The sequence below is a fragment of the Glandiceps talaboti genome, chromosome 18 (genome assembly GCF_964340395.1).
Source record: "Glandiceps talaboti chromosome 18, keGlaTala1.1, whole genome shotgun sequence".
Taxonomy (NCBI): domain Eukaryota; kingdom Metazoa; phylum Hemichordata; class Enteropneusta; family Spengelidae; genus Glandiceps; species Glandiceps talaboti.
The window spans coordinates 12,456,413-12,480,013 of record NC_135566.1 but is presented as its reverse complement, the minus strand read 5'-3'; the positions used below and the strand labels follow the sequence as shown (position 1 = coordinate 12,480,013).

General features: G+C 36.4%; 6 protein-coding genes across 6 annotated transcripts; all 6 read left to right on the top strand.

Annotated features, from left to right (window-relative positions):
• The first annotated feature begins 4,320 nt into the window (after nucleotides 1-4,320).
• LOC144449691 (adenosine receptor A2b-like) lies at nucleotides 4,321-5,337 on the top strand. Its single transcript, XM_078140266.1, has one exon. It carries the CDS (start codon nucleotides 4,321-4,323, stop codon nucleotides 5,335-5,337), a length of 1,017 nt encoding a protein of 338 aa, XP_077996392.1.
• Nucleotides 5,338-8,122: 2,785 nt separating this feature from the next.
• On the top strand, nucleotides 8,123-9,076 carry LOC144449690 (adenosine receptor A2b-like). The gene has a single exon (XM_078140265.1). The coding sequence runs from the start codon at nucleotides 8,123-8,125 to the stop codon at nucleotides 9,074-9,076; it is 954 nt and encodes a 317-aa protein (XP_077996391.1).
• Nucleotides 9,077-9,608: 532 nt separating this feature from the next.
• On the top strand, nucleotides 9,609-10,559 carry LOC144449689 (adenosine receptor A2a-like). The gene has a single exon (XM_078140264.1). It carries the CDS (start codon nucleotides 9,609-9,611, stop codon nucleotides 10,557-10,559), a length of 951 nt encoding a protein of 316 aa, XP_077996390.1.
• A 3,133-nt stretch (nucleotides 10,560-13,692) lies between these two features.
• Nucleotides 13,693-14,658, top strand: LOC144449688 (octopamine receptor beta-2R-like). Its single transcript, XM_078140263.1, has one exon. It carries the CDS (start codon nucleotides 13,693-13,695, stop codon nucleotides 14,656-14,658), a length of 966 nt encoding a protein of 321 aa, XP_077996389.1.
• A 3,163-nt stretch (nucleotides 14,659-17,821) lies between these two features.
• On the top strand, nucleotides 17,822-18,775 carry LOC144449687 (trace amine-associated receptor 5-like). Its single transcript, XM_078140262.1, has one exon. It carries the CDS (start codon nucleotides 17,822-17,824, stop codon nucleotides 18,773-18,775), a length of 954 nt encoding a protein of 317 aa, XP_077996388.1.
• A 3,834-nt stretch (nucleotides 18,776-22,609) lies between these two features.
• Nucleotides 22,610-23,320, top strand: LOC144449686 (beta-2 adrenergic receptor-like). The gene has a single exon (XM_078140260.1). The coding sequence runs from the start codon at nucleotides 22,610-22,612 to the stop codon at nucleotides 23,318-23,320; it is 711 nt and encodes a 236-aa protein (XP_077996386.1).
• The last annotated feature ends 281 nt before the right edge of the window (nucleotides 23,321-23,601 follow it).

The following is a 23,601-nucleotide window of genomic DNA, read 5'->3' as shown; positions in this document are numbered from 1 at the left end:
ATTACTTTCTTTAAATCTGTGGCACTGTAACAGTTTTAAACCAATATTTCATAACTTATATAATTTAGTGGAAGTTTATACTGTTTGGTGAAACTATGTTACGTACATTCAACCATTTTTGTAAAGTTTGACATTTCAATTGGCAGCTTGTCAGATTTGATATAGAGGTATAGTTTGCACACCCCTTTCGTTTATAAGTTGTGATAGTTTAATTAAAATTAAATCAACAATTTGTGATATTTTAATTATTGTAAAGTTTGACATTTTAATTGACAGCTTCTGTATCCAAAAAAACTAATCCTCGGGGGAATCGTTGTATTCAGGTTATTGATCGAGTATATGATACACTTTGTAAGTTAATACAGAATCGACAAGCATGTCAGATTTGATACAGATGTAGAGTTTTCACAACCCTTTGATTTATATCAACAAGTTGTGATATTTTAATTATTGCACATATCAGTTATCATGGAATCAATTTTACCGTGACCCTAGGACGTTTACGCTGTATTGGGAAGATAATTGTGAAAGGAAAAATAACCTCAGGATGTTTCAGAGTTGGACATGTTTTGACAGTGATTGGCATTATATTTGCAAAGTTGTTTGTGTTACCAGTCTATTTGTCTGTTATGATCAATAGATAATGTATTTTACACCTGTCAGTTTGATCAATTACATGGAAGAGAAAGCGAAAGCTCACATGATAGAATAAAGCAAAAACAAAGGCCAGATATAGATAGCTTGGTGTTTCACTTATAGGACACGTTCTTGACATAGAGCTCGACATATTTCAACTCTAGACTACATTAACAGAAACACACTAAACAAAGCAGGATCCCTTGCCCAATCACATTTAACACTGATAAGTAGTAATATTCTTTCAAAGTGCAGTAAAAACAGGCTTCTAATAAAAAGATTACATGGACTCGATGAATTTAATGGCTGCAATTCTTTACTTTCTAACTGATCATCAACATTTCAACTTGACAACTTCTACATCATCACTGTGCACGGCGCCAATGTAATTGTTTCTTTTGCATTAGAAACTTAAGCTGTCTGACAGTGTGTATTAAATGTCATGTTACATGAGTGAAATACCAAGCCAAGCATCATTTTAGCTGTAATGGAAACATATTCCTTTATTATTTGTGTTATAGAAACTTTACAGTGCACTTTCTGGAAACGAAAACTATACTTTTACTGTGGTAGATTTTATGAAATGAGATCAATGTAAGCAGACATTCTTAGTCAGACTGAATGTCCGAAACGTCAAACGTCAAAACACCTTTTCAATACATACACCTGACGATAAAAGAACGTCTTTATCTCCAAAACAAAGGCGAATGAGGACAGCGCGGTGAATTTCGAACTGTCTTGAAATATGAGTCATGTTTGTCTCGAGGGTATATCATTACATTTAGTCTCATTCTTTAATCCAGCAAGTCTTTTAATGTATTAGCACATCTCATCAATTTCACTGGATGAACTAATCTGACACTTATGCAAATCATTCGTAAGTGAAAGGAAACCTTACCACTATTTTTCAATCATTCAGATATCACACTTGCAACTACTAGGATATATAAAATCGTATATCCGGTTTCTCCAACTCCTGATTCGTCAAGTGTCGCAATCGCCGTCTGTCAATAATTCTGTAGATTTTGGCTCCTCCTTGCCAAAGTATAAATCTTATATCTGGTGATCATGCTGATGATAAACACTTCAGTCACTTCACTCTGATGATGAAAATCATGATGAACACCTCAGTCACATCAGTCTGATGATGAACACCTCTGAATATCTGATTGGAGTAAATGGAAGTGGTAATGGAACTGATGTTATCTGTGATCCCAATGGGACACTGGCATACATTATAGTTACAATTACCACAACTGCCATTATATCGACTATCATTTTTGGCAACGCCTTGGTGATTTTATCTATTTATCGCTTCCAAGCTCTGAAAACGATCAACAATTACTTTATATGCAGCTTGGCTTGTGCTGATTTGGTTGCGATTCTCAGTGCAGTTAATAATGCAGGTATGACTCTTGGAACGATTCCAAATTACGGCAACATTTACTACTGCATGGTGCAAGCTATCGCTTTCTACGAAGGTTGTCAAGTATCAATTATTCACCTGCTTGTCATCGCTATAGATAGACACCTTGCTATTACATCACCACTTACATATCCAGTAAAGATGACACCAAGAAGAGCAAAATGGATCATCTTTTTAATTTGGATAATACCTGTTATATATGTAACAGCTCTGTATACATGTATTCAAGCTACCAGTGACATTGATTTTCAAAACATTCAGTGCGACATGCAAGGGATAATACCTCCCGAAGTTTCAATGTTGTGGGTGGTGTTATTGTTCATAGCGCCGTTCATCATTATGTTTATCCTATACTTACATATCTTCTGGATCGCAAAAAAGCATTCAAGGCAAATTGCAGTACAACAACATGCCTTCGAAACAGCGACATTTAAGAAAGCCTTAAAAGCAACAAAGACCCTTGCTATAGTGATTGGTGCATTTGCCATCTGTTGGATACCATTCGCTGCTGTGGTTTTTATTGTTACAAATCATTCGGCTGAATGTGGAACAGCTTGGCTGTTTTATATTTTGTCCTCACTAGCCGTTAGCAACTCTGCAGTAAATCCAGTTATCTATGCATGGAGAAACCGGGAATTTCGAGAGTCTTTCATAAAGTTATTGACAAGAAAGTGAAGTACGAAATTGGAAACTGACAACCAATATCTCACATGTACGTAAGATTTAATTCACGTATCTATGGTATATTTAGACTGCAAAACTCATTTCAGAATGACTTTACACTCAAAATATGAACCACCAAAGAATATGCTAAAGTGCCACCTATAAGTGTTTACGTACAATGTACCTCGCAATAAAATTTAGTAATCGGCAGACCAAGGTCGTTGATTGTAAGCTCCTGGAAAAGAAATTTACCACTTATCAACCACATGATGAACATACTGTTCATTCGATTCTTGGTCGGAGCTAAGACATACCTTCCACGCACTAGACATGGATTATTATACATTTATGCTGTCAGTGTTCCCTCTTTATCGTCTAGGATATGCGTAACTGGTATTGCGTGTAAGGAGGATTATGGTGGGCATTTCCAAACTCAGATAGAAAGTGAGTTAAGCGATTCGAATTATGGGATATGGCAGAGACGAATCGGTGACTCTGAGAAAGTATTGGCACTGCCTTTTCATTTTCTTATCTCTAGTTTTATCATGAAATATATGTACTGAAAAAGATATGTAATAAAAATGAGGACGGGGTATTATGACAGTACCCCATGACTCTTGAGTGCAAGCGTGGCGTACTCGGAGTATTTGCAGGAATGCCTGTGGTGTTCTCTGTGGTACCATCACGAGCATATCGAGTGAAATTACAGTCTTAAAAGTCTGTCTATTTTGCCTTACAGCCTCGCTCCACCAGACCAATATCCGGGCCTTAGGATTAGTATGAGCGCGAACCGGTTCAAGTAATCACTGGTACATAATATATATAGATATATAATGTTAACAGTAAATTTTAGAGGATGTAGAACGACATCAGATTTATTGCCATTACTCAATCTGATCACTTGTTCTGATGTTTATGAGATCTGTCTGTCTGTCTGTCTGTCTGTCTGTCTGTCTGTCTGTCTGTCTGTCTGTCTGTCTGTCTGTCTGTCTGTCTGTCTGTCTGTTTGTCTGTCTGTCTGTCTGTCTGTCTGTCTGTTTGTCTGTCTGTCTGTCTGTCTGTCTGTCTGTCTGTCTGTCTGTCTGTCTGTCTGTCTGTCTGTCTGTCTGTCTGTCTGTCGGTGTGTGTGTGTGTGTGTGGGTATGTATGTATGTATGTATGTATGTATGTATGTATGTATTTCATGTCAAAATAGAGTGGTGGAAAAATGACTTTTGAGATGATAAAATAATGTCAATGTCTCCTACACACAGACGAATGGTGAAGTTAGTGACAGCAAAATCAATTAACAACTGTCTTGAAATATGAGATATGTTTGTCTCGAGGGTATATCATTACATTTAGTCTTACACATTGTTCCAGAGAGCCTTTTAATATATTTGCACATCTCATCAATTTCACTGGATGAACTTATATGGTATTTATGGAAATCATTCGAAAATGAAAGGAAACCCTCCCACTATTTTTCAATCACTCAGATATCAAATGTACAATTACTAGGATATATGATCTTGATTCCCCAACCGCTGATTGGTTAAGCACCGTAATCGCCGCCTAGTACACTTTGGCTCGACCTTGCCGAAGGATACAATCTTATGTCCGGTGATCATGCTGACGATGAACACCTCAGTCACTTCAGTCTGATGATGAAACTGACGATGAACACCTCTGAATCACTGATTGGAATAAATGGAAGTGGTAATGGAACTGATGTTATGTGTGATCCCAATAGGACACTGGCATACATTATAGTTACAATTACAACAACTGCCATTATATCAACTATCATTTTTGGCAACGCATTGGTGATTTTATCTATTTATCGCTTTCAAGCTCTGAAAACCATCAACAATTACTTTATATGCAGCTTGGCTTGTGCTGATTTGTTCGCGACTCTCAGTGCAGTTAGTAATGCAGGCATGGCTCTTGGAACGATTCCAAATTACGGAAGCATTTACTACTGCATGTTGCTCGCTACCGTTTTCCAACAGGGTTGCCAAATATCAATTATTCACCTGCTTGTCATCGCAATAGATAGACACCTAGCTATTACATCACCACTTACATATCTAGTAAAGATGACACCAAGAAGAGCAAAATGGACCATCTTTTTAATTTGGATAATACCCGTTCTGTATCTAACAGTTGTGTTTCCTTGTATTCAAGCTATCAATGACATTGATTTTGAAGACGTTCAGTGTGACATGCGAGGGATAATACCTCCCGAATTTATAACTGTCTGGGCGGTGATGTTTTTCGTAGCACCCTTCATCATTATGTTTATTATATATTTACATATCTTCTGCATCGCAAAAAAACATTCAAGGCAAATTGCAGTACAACAACATACCTTCGAAACAGCGACATTTAAGAAAGCCTTAAAAGCAACAAAGACCCTTGCTATAGTGATTGGTGCATTTGCCATATGTTGGATACCATTCGCTACTATGGTTTCCATCGTTTCAATTCCTACAGCAGAATGTGGCACACCTTGGCTGTTTTATATCGTGTTCTCAATAGCAGTTAGCAACTCTGCAGTAAATCCAGTTATCTATGCATGGAGAAACCGTGACTTTCGAGAGTCTTTCATAAAGTTATTGACAAGAAAGTGAACTATGAAGTTGACGACCAAATACCTCACATGTACGTAAGATATAACTCAAGTTTCTATCAAAAATTGTGACTGCCAAACACGAAGTTAGCGAGACATTTGAGAATGACTTTAAGCTCAAAATATGAAACCCTCAAGAGTATGCTACATCTGTTTACATGTACCTCACAATAATCTATTAAGCAGCAGACCAAGGTCGTTGATTCTAAGCTCCTGAAAAAGATTTTTACCACATAGCCACAGACAACAAATACTGTTCATTCGATTCTTGGTCGACGCTAAGGCAACCCTTCCACGCACTATACATGAATCATTATATCTTTATGCTGTCAGTGTTCCCTCTTTATCGCCTAGGATATGGTAACATGGCATTGTAGGTAGCGAGGATTATGGTGGGCATTTCTAAGAATACACCAAACACAAAATAGACGTCATTCAAATTAGACCGACGAAATTAAGTAATTCATTAATGTTGTAAAAATAGTAAAAGAACGGTGTGTTCTTTTATTTGTATATTGAAAAATCATTTCATTAGTTAAACTATAGAGAGTTGACTGATTAGAATTAAATTATGGGATATGGAAAAGACGAATCGGTGAGTCTGAGAGTATTGGTAATGCCTTTTCATTTTCTTATCTCTAGTTTTATCATACAATATATGTACTGAAAAAGATATGTAATAAAAATGAAAAGCGGTAACATGACTCGTGAGTGCATGTGTGGAGTACTCCGATTTGGGTTATTCGTACCCAGGCCAGCTAGATCGTACAAATGTGAACAACTGTGGGCTTGCTGTATATAATTTCGAAGATCTTCAAACACCTAAAACAAGAAGATGAAGGGTCTATTAATGAATAGAATCGGATAATAGTAAGCGACTGAAATAATGAGTTTAGAATTTGTGATTTTTTACAACTTTAATGTTACAAAGACCTGTTTCACGCCCAAATTCACGATGTCGAGATATCTTTTGATTACATATTTCTCTTGTTGAATCGATCATGGTGTAATACATGCTATTCATGATGGCAGGTACTCAACCGTATACAGTACAACGTGTTTCCCGAAATATCTGTTGCACAGTGAAATTATCATCCATGTTATTAAATGGCAAACCTTGTTAACAATAATTTTGTGTTGCACGTTTTAATAAATCTTCGTTCTGTGCAGTGCTAGCTCTATTTGTGTGTTGCCTGCGACTTGAATGATGCGTATACGTGAGTGCAAAAGCTCGAGATATGAACGTGCAGAAATGAAGTTATATCAATCCGCCAGGCCATACGTATACACGTATACATGTGATGCGCCCTTTAATTTACATCAGATTTACAACAAACAGCTGTTTATTTTCAGTGTAATGGCCATCACTGTCTCCAAAAATGCCCACACTGTGGATTGCAAACTTATTTTAGCATTTCAGGAGGTGTTGTCAAATATTTCTTTGGGTGGAACAAATTAAAACTGCTAGTGATCCTCGAAACATTCCTTGTCATTTTCTCCCGAACTTTGACTGGCCTGGCCGATACTTCAGTGGAAGTTTCTACTCTTTAGCGAAACTCTGTATGTATATTTAGTCATTTTCTCTTTCACTTTATAAAGTTTGATATTTTAGCTGGAGGCTTCTATGTAAATCAAGAAACTAATCCTCTGGCAAATCGTTTTATTCAGGTTATTGTGTGAGTATATGGTACACTTTATAAGCTAATAACGTATCGGGTTTGATATAGACGTATAGTTTAGACAACCCTTCTCTTAATATCAATAACTTATGACATTTTAATTATTGCACATGACAGTTATGATGGAATCAATTTTACCATGACCCTAGGACTTTTACGCTGTATTGTATAGATAAGTATAAAATGTGAAACAACCCAAGGGTGTTTCAGAGTTAGGCATGTTTTGACAGTGATTGGTATTATATTTGCAAAGTTGTTTGTGTTACCAGTCCTTTTGTCTGTTAGGATCAATAGATATATATATTTGATACAGTTTGATAGAATTAAGAAAGGAAGACTAAAGGTCACATAATGCAAACGTATTCCTTTATTATTTATATTTATTTATTTATTGAAACTTTACAGTGCACTTTATTGATACGAGAAATACACCTCTCCTATGGTAGAAGTTATGAATGGGCGCAGGTAATTATCAACATACATATGAAATCATTTCTCGCTGACTGAATCTTCTCATCCGTCTGTCAAAACAATTTTTCTAATCTGTGAGTCCTTTCCTAACACAAAGGTTGTTAGAAACATACACGTACATCAGGGTAACTTGTGATGTTTATAAGGTCTGTCTGTCTGTCTGTCTGTCTGTCTGTCTGTCTGTCTGTCTGTATGTACGTACGTACGTACGTACGTACGTACGTATGTATGTATGTATGTATGTATGTATGTATGTATGTATGTATATTTTTTTTGTTCGTTTCAAAATATATTACTGGAGAAATGACCTTTTATCGATGATATGAAACGTCAGTGTCTCCTACACACATACGAATGAGGAAGTTGGTGACAGCGAAATCAATTAGCAGCTGTCTTGAAATATGAGATATGTTTGTCTCGAAGGTATATCATTACATTTAGTCGCACACGTTCATTCAAGAAATAGTGTTTTAATGTGTTTGTATATCTCATCAATTTCATTGGATGAACTAATTTGACACTTATGGAAATCACTCGTAAGTGAAAGGAAACCCTACCACCATTTTTCAATCATTCAGATATCACACTTGCAACTAATGGGACATATATAATAATCTTATATCCGGTGATCTGATGATGAACACCTCTGAATCCTCGAATGGACCAAATGGAACTGACAATGCAACTGATGTTATCTGTGATGCCAATGGGACAGTGGCGTACATTATGGTTACAATTACCACATCTTTCATTATAGGGGCTATCATTTTTGGCAACGCCTTGGTGATTTTATCAGTTCATCGCTTCCAAGCTCTGAAAACCACCAACAATCATTTTATATGTAGCTTGGCTTGTGCTGATTTGCTTGCGACTCTCAGTGCAGTTAGTAATGCAGGTATGGCTCTTGGAACGATTCCAAATTATGGCAACATTTACTACTGCATATTACAAGCAGCTTCTTTTCTAGAGGGTTGCCAAGTATCAATTATTCACCTGCTTGTCATCGCAATAGATAGACACCTTGCTATTACATCACCACTTACATATCCAGTAAAGATGACACCAAGAAGAGCAAAATGGACCATCTTTGTAATTTGGATAATACCCGTTCTATATCTAACAGTTCTCTATCCATGTATTCAAGCTACCAAGGACATTGATTTTCAAGACATTTATTGCGACATGCAAGGGATATTACCTCCCGAATTTACAATGTTCTGGGCTGTGTCATTTTTCATAGCGCCGTTCATCATTATGTTTATCCTATACTTACATATCTTCTGGATCGCAAAAAAGCATTCAAGGCAAATTGCAGTACAACAACATGCCTTCGAAACAGTGTCATTTAAGAAAGCCTTAAAAGCAACAAAGACCCTTGCTATAGTGATTGGTGCATTTGCCATCTGTTGGATACCATTCGCTACTATGGTTTCCATCGTTTCAATTCCTACAGCAGAATGTGAAACACCTTGGCTGTTTTATATCGTGTTCTCAATAGCAGTTAGCAACTCTGCAGTAAATCCAGTTATCTATGCATGGAGAAACCGTGACTTTCGAGAGTCTTTCATAAAGTTATTGAAAAGAAAGTGAAGTACGACCAATATCTCACATGTACGTACGATTTAACTCAATTATCTATCGCATATATTTAAATACATACACCGGACGATAAAAGAACGCCATTGTCTCCAACACAAAAACGAATGAGGAAATTAATGACATAAATGTCAATTTCCAACAGTCTTGATGTATACGTCATGTTTGTGTCCAGGGTACGTCATTACAATGCATTACACTTTCGTTTTAGAAAGTGTTTCAATGTATTTGCCTATCTCATCAATTTTATTGGAAGAACTAATCTGACACTTATGCAAATCATTCGTAAGGGACAGGAAACCCTGCCACTATTTTCCAATCATTCAGATATCACAGTTACAGTTACTAGGGTATATAAACTGTTATATCCGGCTTCCCCAACTACTGATTGGTCAAGCGCTGCAATCGCCGCCTGTCAGTAACTCTGTAGAATTTGGCTCCACCTTGCCGAAGAATAAATCTTATATCCGATGATCATGCTGATGATGAAAACCTAAGTCACTAAAGTCTGATGATGAAACTGATAATGAACACCTCTGAATCTCTGATTGGAGTAAATGGAAGTGGTAATGGAACTGATGTTATGTATGATCCTAATAGGACACTGGCATACATTATAGTTACAATTACAACAACTGCCATTATATCAACTATCATTTTTGGCAACGCCTTGGTGATTTTATCTATTTATCGCTTTCAAGCTCTGAAAACCATCAACAATTACTTTATATGCAGCTTGGCTTGTGCTGATTTGGTTGCGATTCTCACTGCAGTTAATAATGCAGGTATGGCTCTTGGAAGGATTCCATATCACGGCAACATTTACTACTGCATGCTGCAAGCTATCGCTTTCCAAGAGGGTTGCCAAATATCAATTATTCACCTGCTTGTCATCGCAATAGATAGACACCTTGCTATTACATCACCACTTACATATCCAGTAAAGATGACACTAAGAAGAGCAAAATGGACCATCTTTGTAATTTGGATAATACCTGTTATATATCTAACAGTTCTGTATCCATGTATTCAAGCTACCAATGACATTGGTCAAAACATTCATTGTGACATGCGGGGGATAATACCTCCTGAATTTACAATGTTCTGGGCTGTGTCATTTTTCATATCGCCATTCATCATTATGTTTATCCTATACTTACATATCTTCTGGATCGCAAAAAAACATTCAAGGCAAATTGCAGTACAACAACATACCTTCGAAACAGCGACATTTAAGAAAGCCTTAAAAGCAACAAAGACCCTTGCTATAGTGATTGGTGCATTTGCCATCTGTTGGATACCATTAGCTACTATGGTTTCTTTTGTTCCAAAATTTTCAGCAGAATGTGGAACACCTTGGCTGTTTTATATTGTGTTCTCCCTAGCAGTTAGCAACTCTGCAGTAAATCCAGCTATCTATGCATGGAGAAACCGCGAATTTCGAGAGTCTTTCATAAAGTTATTGACAAGAAAGTGAACTATGAAATTGACGACCAAATACCTCACATGTACGTAAGATATAACTCAAGTTTCTATCACAAATTGTGACTGCCAAACACGAAGTTAGCGGTGCATTTGAGCTCAAAATATGAAACCCTGCAGAGTATGCTAGAACTATTTAAATGTACCGCACAATAATTTTTTAAGTAGCAGACCAAGGTCGTTGATTCTAAGGTCCTGAAAAAGAATTTTACCACCTCGCCACAGACGACAAATACTGTTCATTCGATTCTTGGTCGACGCTAAGGAATCCTTTCCACACACTATACATAAATTATTATACCTTTATGCTGTCAGTGTTCCCTCTTTATCGCCTAGGATATGGTAACATGGCATTGTAGGTAGCGAGGATTATGGTGGGCATTTCCAAGAATATACCAAACACAAAATAGATGTCATTCTGACATTCAAATTACACCGACGAAATTATCTGTTTTAGTTATGTTAATTCTTTTTTCATTTTGGCAAGTAATTCATTAATGTTGTAAAAATAGTAAAAGAACGGTGTGTTCTTTTATTTGTATATTGAAAAGTCATTTCATTAGTTAAACTATAGAGAGTTGAGCGATTAGAATTAACTTATGGGATATGGCAAAGACGAATCCGTGAGTCTGAGAGAGTATTGGTAATGCATTTTCCTCTCTCTAGTTTTATCATAATGTAATAAAAAGGAGGTGTGTGTGTGGGGGGGGGGGGGGAGGGTGTAGTATGACAGTACCCCATGACTCGTGAGTGCATGTGTGGAGTACTCCGACTTGGGTTATTCGTACCCAGGCCCGCTAGATCGTACGAATGTGAACAACTGTACGCTTGCTGTATATAATTTCAAAGATCTCCGAACGCCTAAAACAAGAGGAGGAAGCGTCTGTTAGTAAATAGAATCGGACGATAGTAAGCGACTGAAATAATTTGTGATTTTTTACAACTTTAATGTTACAAAGACCTGTTTTACGCCCGAATTCACGATGTTGATGTTTTTTGATTACATAATTTTGTTGTTTCATCGACCATGGTGTAATGCATGCTATTCATGATGGCAGGTACTCAACCGTACACGGTACAGCGTATTTTTCCCGAAATATCATAGTCAAATTATCATCCATGTTATTAAATGGCAAACCTTGTTAACAATAATTTTATGTTGCATGTTTTTTAAATCTTCGTTCTGTGCAGTGCTAGCTCTATTTGTGTGTTTCAAGCGACGTCTTGAATGATGCGTATGCGTGACTGCAAAAGCTCGATATGAACGTGCAGAAGTGAAGTCATATCAATCCGCCAGGCCATACATGTGATGCGCCCTTTAACTTACATCAGATTTACAACAAACAGCGATTTATTTTCAGTGTAATGTCCCTCATGGTTTCTACAAATGTCCACACTGTGGATTGCAAACTTATTTTAGCATTTCAGGAGGTGTTGTCTAATATTTCTTTGGGTGGAAAAAATTAAAACTGCTAGTGATCCTCGAAACATTCCTTGTCATTTCAAAGGGGTGTTTTCTCCCGAACTTTGACTGGCCTGGGCGATACCTTAGTGAAAGTTTCTACTCTTTAGTGATACTCTGTATGTATATTTAGTCATTTTCTCTTTCACTTTGAAAAGTTTGACATTTTAGTTGGAAGCTTCTATGTAAATCAAGAAAGTAATCTTCTGGCAAATCGATTTATCCAGGTTATTGTGTGAGTATATGGTACACTTTATAAGCTAATAACGTATCGGGTTTGATATAGACGTATAGTTTAGACAACCCTTCTCTTAATATCAATAACTTATGACATTTTAATTATTGCACATGACAGTTATGATGGAATCAATTTTACCATGACCCTAAGACTTTTTACGCTGTATTGTATCGATAAATATAAAAGGTAAAACAACCCCAGGGTGTTTCAGAGTTAGACATGTTTTGACAGTGATTGGTATTATATTTGCAAAGTTGTTTGTGTTACCAGTCCATTTGTCTGTTAGGATCAATAGATGTGTATTTGATACAGTTTGATGAATGACATGGAAGTGAAAGACAAAGTCCACATGATAGAATAAAGGAAGAATAAAGGCCAGATAATGCAAACGTATTCCTTTATTATGTTATTGAAAGTTTACAGTGCGCTTTCTTGATACGAGATATACACCTCTCCTATGGTAGAAGTTATGAATCGGCGCAAATAAATATCAACATACGTATGAAATCATTTCTCTGACTGAATCTTCTATACCATCTGTCAAAACGACTTTTATGAATCCTTTCTTAACACAAAGTGTGTTATAAACACACACACACACACACCAGGGTAACTTGTTGTGATACTTATGAGATATGTTTGTCATTATCTGTCTGTCTGTCTGTCTGTCTGTCTGTCTGTCTGTCTGTCTGTCTGTCTGTCTGCCTGCCTGCCTGCCTGCCTGCCTGCCTGCATGCATGCATGCATGCATGTATGCATGTATGTATGTATGTATGTATGTATGTATGTATGTATGTATGTATGTATGTATGTATGTAGAAAGAAATGCATAAGGAACTAATAAACCAGTCCGTATATATAGCTGTTAAATCCGACGTTTCGAATAAATATTCTTTTTCAAAGGAAAAATTGGCGAGACACAGAAATGCCAGGTCAAAACCCGAACATTTCTAAATATGTATGTATGTATGTATGTATGTATGTATGTATGTATGTATGTATGTATGTATGTATGTATGTATGTATGTATGTACGCATGCATGCGTGCGTGCGTGCGTGCGCGCGTGTTTGTTTGTTTGTTTGTTTGTGTCAAAATAAACTACTGGAGAAATGACCTTTTTAAATGATAAAAACCGTCATTGTCTCCTAGACACATACTAATGAGGAAGTTAGTGACAGCGAAATCAATTAGCAACTGTCTTGAAATATGAGACATGTTTGTCTCGAGGGTATATCGTTACAGTTAGTCGTTCCTTTAAGAAATAGTATTTTAATGTATTTGCACATGTCATCAATGTCATTCGATGAACTAATCTGACACTTATGCAAATCATTCGTAAGTGAAAAGAAACCCTACCACTATTTTTAATCATTCAGATATCACACTTGCAACTAATAGGACATGTAATAATCTTATATCCGGTGATCATGCTGATGATGAACACTTCTGAATCCTCGAATGGACCAAATGGAACTGACAATGCAACTGATGTTATCTGTGATTCCAATGGGACAGTGGCACACATTATAGTTACAATTACCACATCTCTCATTATAGGGGCTATCATTTTTGGCAACACATTGGTGATTTTATCTGTTCGTCGCTTCCAAGCTCTGAAAACCATCAACAATTATTTTATATGCAGCTTGGCTTGTGCTGATTTGCTTGCGACTCTCAGTGCAGTTAGTAATGCAGGTATGGTTCTTGGAACGATTCCAAATTATGGCAACATTTACTACTGCATATTACAAGCAGCTTCTTTTTTAGAGGGTTGCCAGGTATCAATTATTCACCTGCTTGTCATCGCAATAGATAGACACCTTGCTATTACATCACCACTTACATATCCGGTAAAGATGACACCAAGAAGAGCAAAATGGACCATCTTTTCAATTTGGATAATACCTCTTTTATATCTAACAGTTCTCTATCCATGTATTCAAGCTACAAATGACATTGATTTTCAAGACATTCAGTGCGACATGCGAGGGATATTACCCCCTGAATTTTCAATGTTCTGGGCTATGTCATTTTTCATAACGCCCTTCATCATTATGTTTATCCTATACTTACATATCTTCTGGATCGCAAAAAGGCATTCAAGGCAAATTGCAGTACAACAACATATAACCTTCGAAACAGCGACGTTTAAGAAAGCCTTAAAAGCAACAAAGACCTTTGCTATAGTGATTGGTGCATTTGCCATCTGTTGGATACCATTCGCTATAATGGCTCCTATTGTTCAATTGCCTTCGGCTGAATGTGGAACACCTTGGCTGTATTATATCGTGTTCTCACTAGCAGTTAGCAACTCTGCAGTAAATCCAGCTATCTATGCATGGAGAAACCGTGACTTTCGAGAGTCTTTCATAAAGTTATTGAAAAGAAATTGAAGTATGAAAGTTAATATACCAATATCTCACTTAGAAGTCGAAACAACCACATACTTGGACTAATTAGCGGTTTTCAGTAATTAGGAATGCACACTTCAAATATCACATAGTTTGGTATATGCATTGATATAGACATACGTGTATAGCTTAATACTTGTGTATATTTTTATTGAAATCAGCCATTTGATAATTAATGAGAATACAAGCTTCGAAGTCCATATAATTTGGATCTGGAAACTAGGTTGGTGAACCTGAGTACTTTGTGTAGGTGGAGTCATTTCATCTGTGCTTCAGCTACGTTATTACCCGACAGCATGGCGCATGGGGTATGAGAGATAACGTAAGCTGTTGTGGTATGAATATTAATCAATTGTAGGAACAAAGGAACCATAAATGACAGTTGTATTGGTCTAATCAGTGCTTATGTAAACTTTACGTTTCATAAAAAAAATAATGTTTCAGTGGCTCTGACCTTTTCACTGATTTTGATTTACTGAGAAGACGTTATCACTCTTAAACCAAAGTGATATTGTTGCTGAAAGAAAGAATCTATGTATCACCTGAAAGTTATGTTCACTTGATAATATATACATTAGAAGCCTGTATACGACAACCGGCACTACCGGGATCACCTTTTAATTTGACTGTAATCACTCTAAATGCTTTCTCTAATCGCACTAATCAATAGCAATTTATGCCAATATTGCTTTAGGTTATCATTAAACTTCCCTTCTTGTTATTTTCCATATACAATTCGATACAGAAACACCCTTGTTGTCATATACATAAAATGAAAGATTACGAGTATGATATTACATTATGGATTTACGCTACGGACCGTTTCACCAGAAGGATCTTCAGGCGTAATATTGCAGTCGTTGACTTTACATGCTGCTTTATGTCTCAGACTACTAACGTGGTCTGAGTTTATGTACAGTACTTAGGTGTGTTCATTGACGGCTGTGTGTACACAAACTTGTATGTAAACAAAGGTTACGTATTATTAAGTAAGAACTTGTTAGCGTGTCTGCATTTACTAATTAGTTCAGATCTGCTATTCAAGGTGGTTGATTTATCAGCGGTTATAATAACATATTTTTCTCAGAGACATAGTTGACATCGTTTGCTAACATTTGAGTATGAGGAAGCCTGCTTGAGGACTGCGTGTGTGTGTGTGTGTGTGTGTGTGTGTGTGTGTGTGTGTGTGTCAAATTAATTAAAATTTGTCAATGGATGACTATATTTTCACCGATTCAACTTATTTGGACCATTGACAAGGTAGTGTTAATTAACTGCAGTTTTTATTAAATGCAAGATAATTTTCCTTTCAGACCATATCTACAAAATCAAACTATTGTCAACATTGTCACATTTCTGTCCATCAAATTGTGTACTTTAGGGAGAGCAGTGTTGTATTAAATCCGATAGAGCAATACAGATTTGTCATACTCCTCTGTCATCAGATACATATAAGTACACGTTGATATAAGACTGTTTTAACTGAGCGTATATATATCAAACATATGTCGACTCGTCAGGATGAATACATCAGAATCTGCACAAGAAAAAGGAAGAGGAAACAACACTGAACTACTGTGCGATGACGATTTCATCGGAGCATACGTTACTGTTATAGTTACCACATCTCTCATCGTAGCTGCTATCATATTCGGCAATGTTCTGGTCATTTTGTCTGTTCATCGTTTTCCAGTGCTTCAAACTACCAACAACTATTTCATATGTAGTCTTGCTTGTGCGGACCTGTCTGTCGTGATGACTGCGGTCTTCAATGCAGGAATGGCTCTCCACCAAATTCCACTAAGAGGAAGTATTTACTTCTGTCTTATGGGATCCCTGGTTACACAAATTGGAAGTTTAGGATCAATAGTTCACTTACTCGTCATTGCAATAGATAGGCATCGTGCTATTTCATCACCATTGGCATATCAAGCAGCAATGACACCAAGAAGGACCAAAGGCGCCATATTTGTAATTTGGTTAATACCAGTAATTTATTTAACATTGAATTACTCTATAGATTTAAGCAGTGGCATTAATTTTAAAGATGTCTCCTGTTCAATTAATCATACACTGCCGCGAACTCTGTTGTTCGCCATATTCCATACAGGTCCATTTATCATCATTTTAATTCTTTACTTACACATATTCTTGATAGCGAGGAAACATTCCAGGAGAATTGCACAACAGGAACAATTATTCGAAAATACAACATACAAGAAAGACTTGAAAACTGTGAAGACTCTAAGTATTGTGCTTGGCGCTTTTGTCGTTTGTTGGTTTCCACCCATTATTCTGTTTGCTTCGATTGATACTCCCTGGCCAACATGTGGAACTCCGTGGTTCTATTTCTTCATAATATTTCTGGCAGTTAGTAATTCGGCACTTAATCCTGTTATTTATGCATGGAGAAGCAAGGAATTTAGAGGGTCGTTTAAGAAATTACTGACAAGGAGGGAGGGTTAAAAACTAATGGATCAATTCCACGTCATACTCCAAAGGTTCAAAGCTTCAAAGGTTGCTCAACGAAACAAACTCTGGCACTGTTGGTAAGATTTTTGTCGTACAACACAAACAAAAGTAAAGTGTTAGTAAGAGTTTATCGAGTCATACCGCGTTCAAATTCAGGTTAAAGTTAACAAAATTCTATACAGTTCCAGAGCTGACCCAGCAATCCACAAAGGGAAAGTAGTATATGTTAACATATTTCCACGTTGTTGTTGATTTAAACTATGCTTTATGACAAATATTTCAACACAGTTATCAATCATAAGATGTCGCAATTTTGTATTTGTTTGTCGAGTCACACGACTTTCTAATTCAGGTTTAATCACTATGTCAAGACATTTTGATTGGTTTCAGATATTAAGAAAATCAAATCAATGAAAGGGAAATCAATCAATACCTGTCACAAAATGTTATGAAATACTATTTAAGTTATCCCGATGATATAATATAAAACTATGAATACATATATATCATATATCGCTTTATTCAACATAGATAATGAAATGTACATGTCATCAATTGAGTGGCGTACATTAATTTGTCACTTAGGTAATAACTTACATAGGGTGGGAAGCTATAAGAGACTTCCTCGGTTAACTGGCGTATACTACATTTCAAGCTGATGATGAACATTACGATGAACAACAGTGAACCTCTGACTTGGATAAATGGAAGCGATGATAAAACTTATGTTATCTGTGATACCAATCTGACATTGACGTTTGTTATAGTTACAATTACCACATCTATCATTATAGGGGCTATTATCTTTGGCAACACCTTGGTGATTTTATCTATTCACCGTTTCGACGCTCTGAAAACCGTCAACAATTATTTCATCTGCAGCTTGGCTTGTGCTGATTTGATTGCTGTTGGAATGGCAATACAAAATGCAGGCTTAACTCTTGGAACGATGCCATTTCATGGTAGTATTTTCTACTGCATGCTGCACGCCCTCGCTTTCCAAGAGGGTTGCCAAGTATCAGTTCTTCACCTGTTTGTCATCGCAATAGATAGACACCTTGCTATTTCATCACCATTGGCATACCACGTAAGGATGACTCCAAAAAGAGCAAAATGTACAATCCTTACAATGTGGGCAATACCTAATATTTATATGACATTTCTATTTGTATTCACTCTTGTGAATAGTAACGCTGATCTCCAAGATATGCCATGTAATTTAGATGGAATATTACCTCTTTATTTTTCAGTCTTGTGGCAGGTTTTATTCTTTGGTGTGCCGTTCATTATAATGTTTGTACTTTACTTACACATCTTCTGGATCGCAAGGAAGCAGTCAAGGCAAATTGCAGTTCAAGAACAGGCTTTGGAAACAACGACATTTAAGAAATCCTTGAAAGCAACAAAGACCGTTGCAATAGTGATTGGTGCATTTGTCATATGTTGGTTACCTTTTATTACTTGGACAAATTTCATTGAAATTGCTTCACCGAAGTGCTGGACAATTCGGTTTCTCTACTTCCTGTCATTACTAGTAGTTAGCAATTCTGCACTAAATCCTGCTATATATGCATGGAGAAATCGCGAATTCCGAGAGTCTTTCACTAAGTTATTGAGAAGACAATGAACAACGAAATGTATAGGACCAATATCGCACACAGATGTAGCTTTAACTGTAGCAGATATATATGCAAGTCTTAGCAGATATTGCTTACATGCTTTGAGGTAATGCAAGTTCAACAATAATGTTTGTTTATTCTCCTTGCACATACCTCTCAAAGCTCTTTGCACTCAGCTATAGCGGCGCAATGGCTCTAAACTTCCAAGGGCATATTTTTTCCAATTTGAATACTCCTTAACTATTACATTCTTATGAAGTGTTTGTTAGTAAGTATTTTATCTTGTAGCTGAAGCTTATTGGTACGGATATTTACCCATTATTCTATTTTACATCTATGAACAATTACTGTACTTTTATATACTTCAGGTTGTCTACTTACTATATGCTGTATATACTATAGATCAAAATTATCAACTCACTTTATATAGTCCGATTTTCATTGACATTCATTGACTTCAAGTGTGATTTTCCATGCACTTTAGCCGAGTATTAAATTTCGTTCTTAATACATGTCGTGTTTTATTCGTCAATCTATTTTAATTCTGTAAATTTTAAATCTAGACATGTTGTTACTTATAACATCAAATCATTATGATGGTTACATTTAAATTCATAGTGGTGACCTATAGCGTTATGTTCTATTGTATTAATTAATGACTACATGATATGTTGAACATTATACATGTTTGTCTTATATAAACTTTAAACGAATTCACATCTGTATATCTATATTGAATGGGACGGAGGTGTCAAATGGAAATAAAATCTGAACCTGAATCTGAATATGTATCTGGATTTGAATTTATATTCAACAATAATGATGTCTCCGCAAAACATATCAATAAAAAAATGTTGCTGACATTGTGGTATTGCTCCATCGGGTGAGATATTTTGTAATAGGCAAGTGTAAATTGAAACCACTTTCGAGTTACAAACACATACTTAGTCAATGTTGGCCACTTTAAAAGGTTAGCAGTATGTGGTTGGACACTCGAGTGACATATGTATGTACAACAGGTACTAGTAACATGGCCGCCATTTGAGAGTTTATAAGGGGTGAGGAGAAAGTGCTTTTATCTAAAATAAAAATTTGCAGCCCCCTACCCCCACTCAGCACTCTCAAAAAGGTATGGCCTCCCGAATAAAACTGCTGAAAGATATCCCACTTGAAATCCCCATGTGTATGACAACCAACAGTATTCTTGATTTCCGTCTAAACCATTCTAATTGCAAGCGCACAACTATAAATGACCAGATATAGTTGTAGATTATAATTAAACTTCTTTTTATTTTATTTTCATTCTCTCATACAAATTGAAAAAAACCAACTCATCAATGGATACTCTAAACATGGCAATCATACATATATGTTATCTATTGAACTTCATTAGATAAATAGAAAGATAGAGTGAATAGAAAGATAGCCGAACTATTGAGTGATGACGATTTCATCGGGGCGTATGTTACTTTTGCAGCTACCACATCTCTCATCATAGTGTTATCATATTTCGCAATGTTCTGGTCATTGTGTCTGTTCATCGTTTTCTAGTGCTTCAAACTACCAACAACTATTTCATATGTAGTCTTGCTTGCACGGACTTGTTTGTTGTGATGAATGCGGTCTTCAATGCAGGTATAACTCTCGGTCAAATTCCAATCAGGGGAAGTATTTACTTCTGCCTTCTACAATCCATGGCTACGCAAAGTGGAGGCTTAGGATCAATAGTCCACTTACTCATCATTGTAATAGACAGACATCTTGCTATTCCATCACCATTGACATATCAAGCAGCAATGACACCAAGAAGGACCAAAAGGCACCATATTTGTAATTTGGTTAATACCAGTAATTTATGTAACATTGAATTACATTATGTAAACAGTGACATTAATTTCAAAGATGTCTCCTGTACAGTTGGTCATACACAGCCGCGATCTCTGTTGTTCGTCATATTCTGTGGAGGTCCATTTATGATCACTTTAATTCTCCTTACACATATTCTTGATAGCGAGGAAACATTCCAGGAGAATTGCACAACAGGGACAATTATTCGAAAGTACAACATACAAGAAAGACTTGAAAACTGTGAAGACTTTAAGTATAGTGCTTGGCGCTTTTGTCGTTTGCTGGTTTCCACCCATTATTCTGTTCGCTTCAATTGATACTCCCCGGCCAACATGTGGAACTCCGTGGTTCTATTTCTTCATAATATTTCTGGCAGTTAGTAATTCGGCACTTAATCCTGTTATTTATGCATGGAGAAGCAAGGAATTTAGAGGGTCGTTTAAAAAAATACTGACAAGGAGCGAGGGTTAAAAACTAATGGAACGATTCATGTCAAACTCCAGCGGTTGGTTTAGAACTTCAAAGGTTGTTCAAGGAAACAAACTCTGGCACTGTTGGTAAGATTTTTGTCGTACAATACAAACAAATGTAGAGTGTTAGTAACAGTTTATCGAGTCATACGGCGTTGAAATTGAGGCTAAAGTTAACAAAATTCTACACAGTTCCAGAGCTGGCCCAGCTATCAACAAAAGGAATGCAATGTGTGTTTACATATTTCTGCTTTGTTGATTTAAATGATGCTTTATGACAAATATTTCAACACAATTATCAAATATAAGATGTATCAATTTTGTATTTGTTTGTCGAGTCACACGACTTTCTAATTCAGGTTTACTCGCTATTATGTGTATGCCAAGACATTGTGATTGGTTTCAGATATTAAGAAAATCAAATCAATGACAAACAAATCAATCAATACATGTCACAAAATGTTATAACTATTTAAGTTATCCCGAGGATATTTATATATAATCCCATGAAATCAATGTTAGTTTTACGTCATAATGCTCCGAGTATGATTCCGCGGACTAATACAAATTCGAGCCGGTAGGCCGCGGAATCATACGAGGAGCATTATGACGTAAAACTAACATTGATTTCATGGAATTATATATTTATCACATAATTAAGTATTTCCCCGTATTTTTCTGAAATTTTAAATCGTATTTTACGAATACTGCATCATTTCATCGCACTATATTCTTCATCGCGTATTAAAAAAATTTGCCCGTCGGCTATGCAAATTACATAATCGCGTGACCTGTCGCGAGGTCAAGCTTACCATTTTACGGTATCGATCATACTGTTGTGTGGTTTCTCAACCAAAATTATCGGTTATAACCTTGCGATGTACATGTAATATCGAATTTAGTTTTAAACGTAAGTAGAATTGTCTGAATGCGACTTTTGTGCCGTCATTTTAATAATATTTTCTCGGGTTGTGTAAGTTCGGAGATCTGAGCTCGACGGAAAATCGGAAGCTTTCCGACTGTGACATCGATAATCTACGTGATTTTTAAATAGAATAAAATGTATCAAATACAAATAAAAGGACTTCTATGTATCAAACTCATGCCATCCAAGGATATATGTAACGTTACTAACGTAATGTATGCATTTACGTTTTGAAAGCACATATAATAATTATTACGATAAACTTGATCGTAGCGTGGGATTGACACGAACACTTCAACAGTACGGAGAAAAAATAGTTCGGTAGAACAGGGGTGAAATCACCCCTGTTTGACGTCACACAGTAGAAGATATGCACGTATTTATGTGATAAAATATAAAATAGTATGAATACATGTATATCATAAATCGATGTATTCAACATAGATAATGAGTGTACATGTCATCAATTGAGTGGGGTACATTAATTCGTCACTTGGGCAATAACTTGCATAGGATGGTAAGCTGTAAAAGACTTCTTCGTTTAATATTATACTTTCAACTGGCGTATAATACATTTCAAGCGGATGATGAACCTTACGATGAACAACCGTGAATCTCGGACTTGGATAAATGGAAGTGGTGATAAAACTTATGTTATCTGTGATACCAATCTGACACTGACGTATATTATAGTAACAATTACCACATCTATCATTATAGGGGCTATTATCTTTGGCAACACCTTGGTGATCTTATCTATTCACCGTTTCGACACTCTGAAAACCGTCAACAATTATTTCATCTGCAGCTTGGCTTGTGCTGATTTCCTTGCTGTTGGAATGGCAATACAAAATGCAGGCTTCACTCTTGGAACGATGCCACATCATGGTAGTATTTACTACTGTATGCTGCAAGCCATCGCTTTCCAAGAGGGTTGCCAAGTATCAGTTCTTCACCTGCTTGTCATCGCAATAGATAGACACCTTGCTATTACATCGCCACTGACATACCACGTAAGGATGACTCCAAAAAGAGCAAAGTGTACCATCTTTATCATGTGGGCAATACCTAATATTTTTATGACATTTGTATTTGCTCTTGTGACTAGTAGCGCTGATCTCCAAGATATGCCTTGTAATGTTGATGGAATATTACCTCCTTATGTTCCAGTCTTGAGGCAGGTTTTGTTCTTTGGTTCATTACAATGTTTGTACTTTACTTACATATCTTCTGGATCGCAAGGAAGCAGTCAAGGCAAATTGCAGTTCAAGAACAGGCTTTGGAAACAACGACATTTAAGAAATCCTTGAAAGCAACAAAGACTGTTGCAATAGTGATTGGTGCATTTGTCATATGTTGGTTACCTTTTATTGCTTTGTCCAATTTCATTCAAATTGATTCACCAAAGTGCGGGGCACATTGGTTTCTCTACTTCCAGTCATCACTAGTAGTTAGCAATTCTGCACTAAATCCTGCTATCTATGCATGGAGAAATCGCGAATTCCGAGAGTCTTTCACCAAGTTATTGACAAGACAATGAACAACGAAATGTATAGAACAAATATCGCACACAGATGTAGCTTTAACTGTA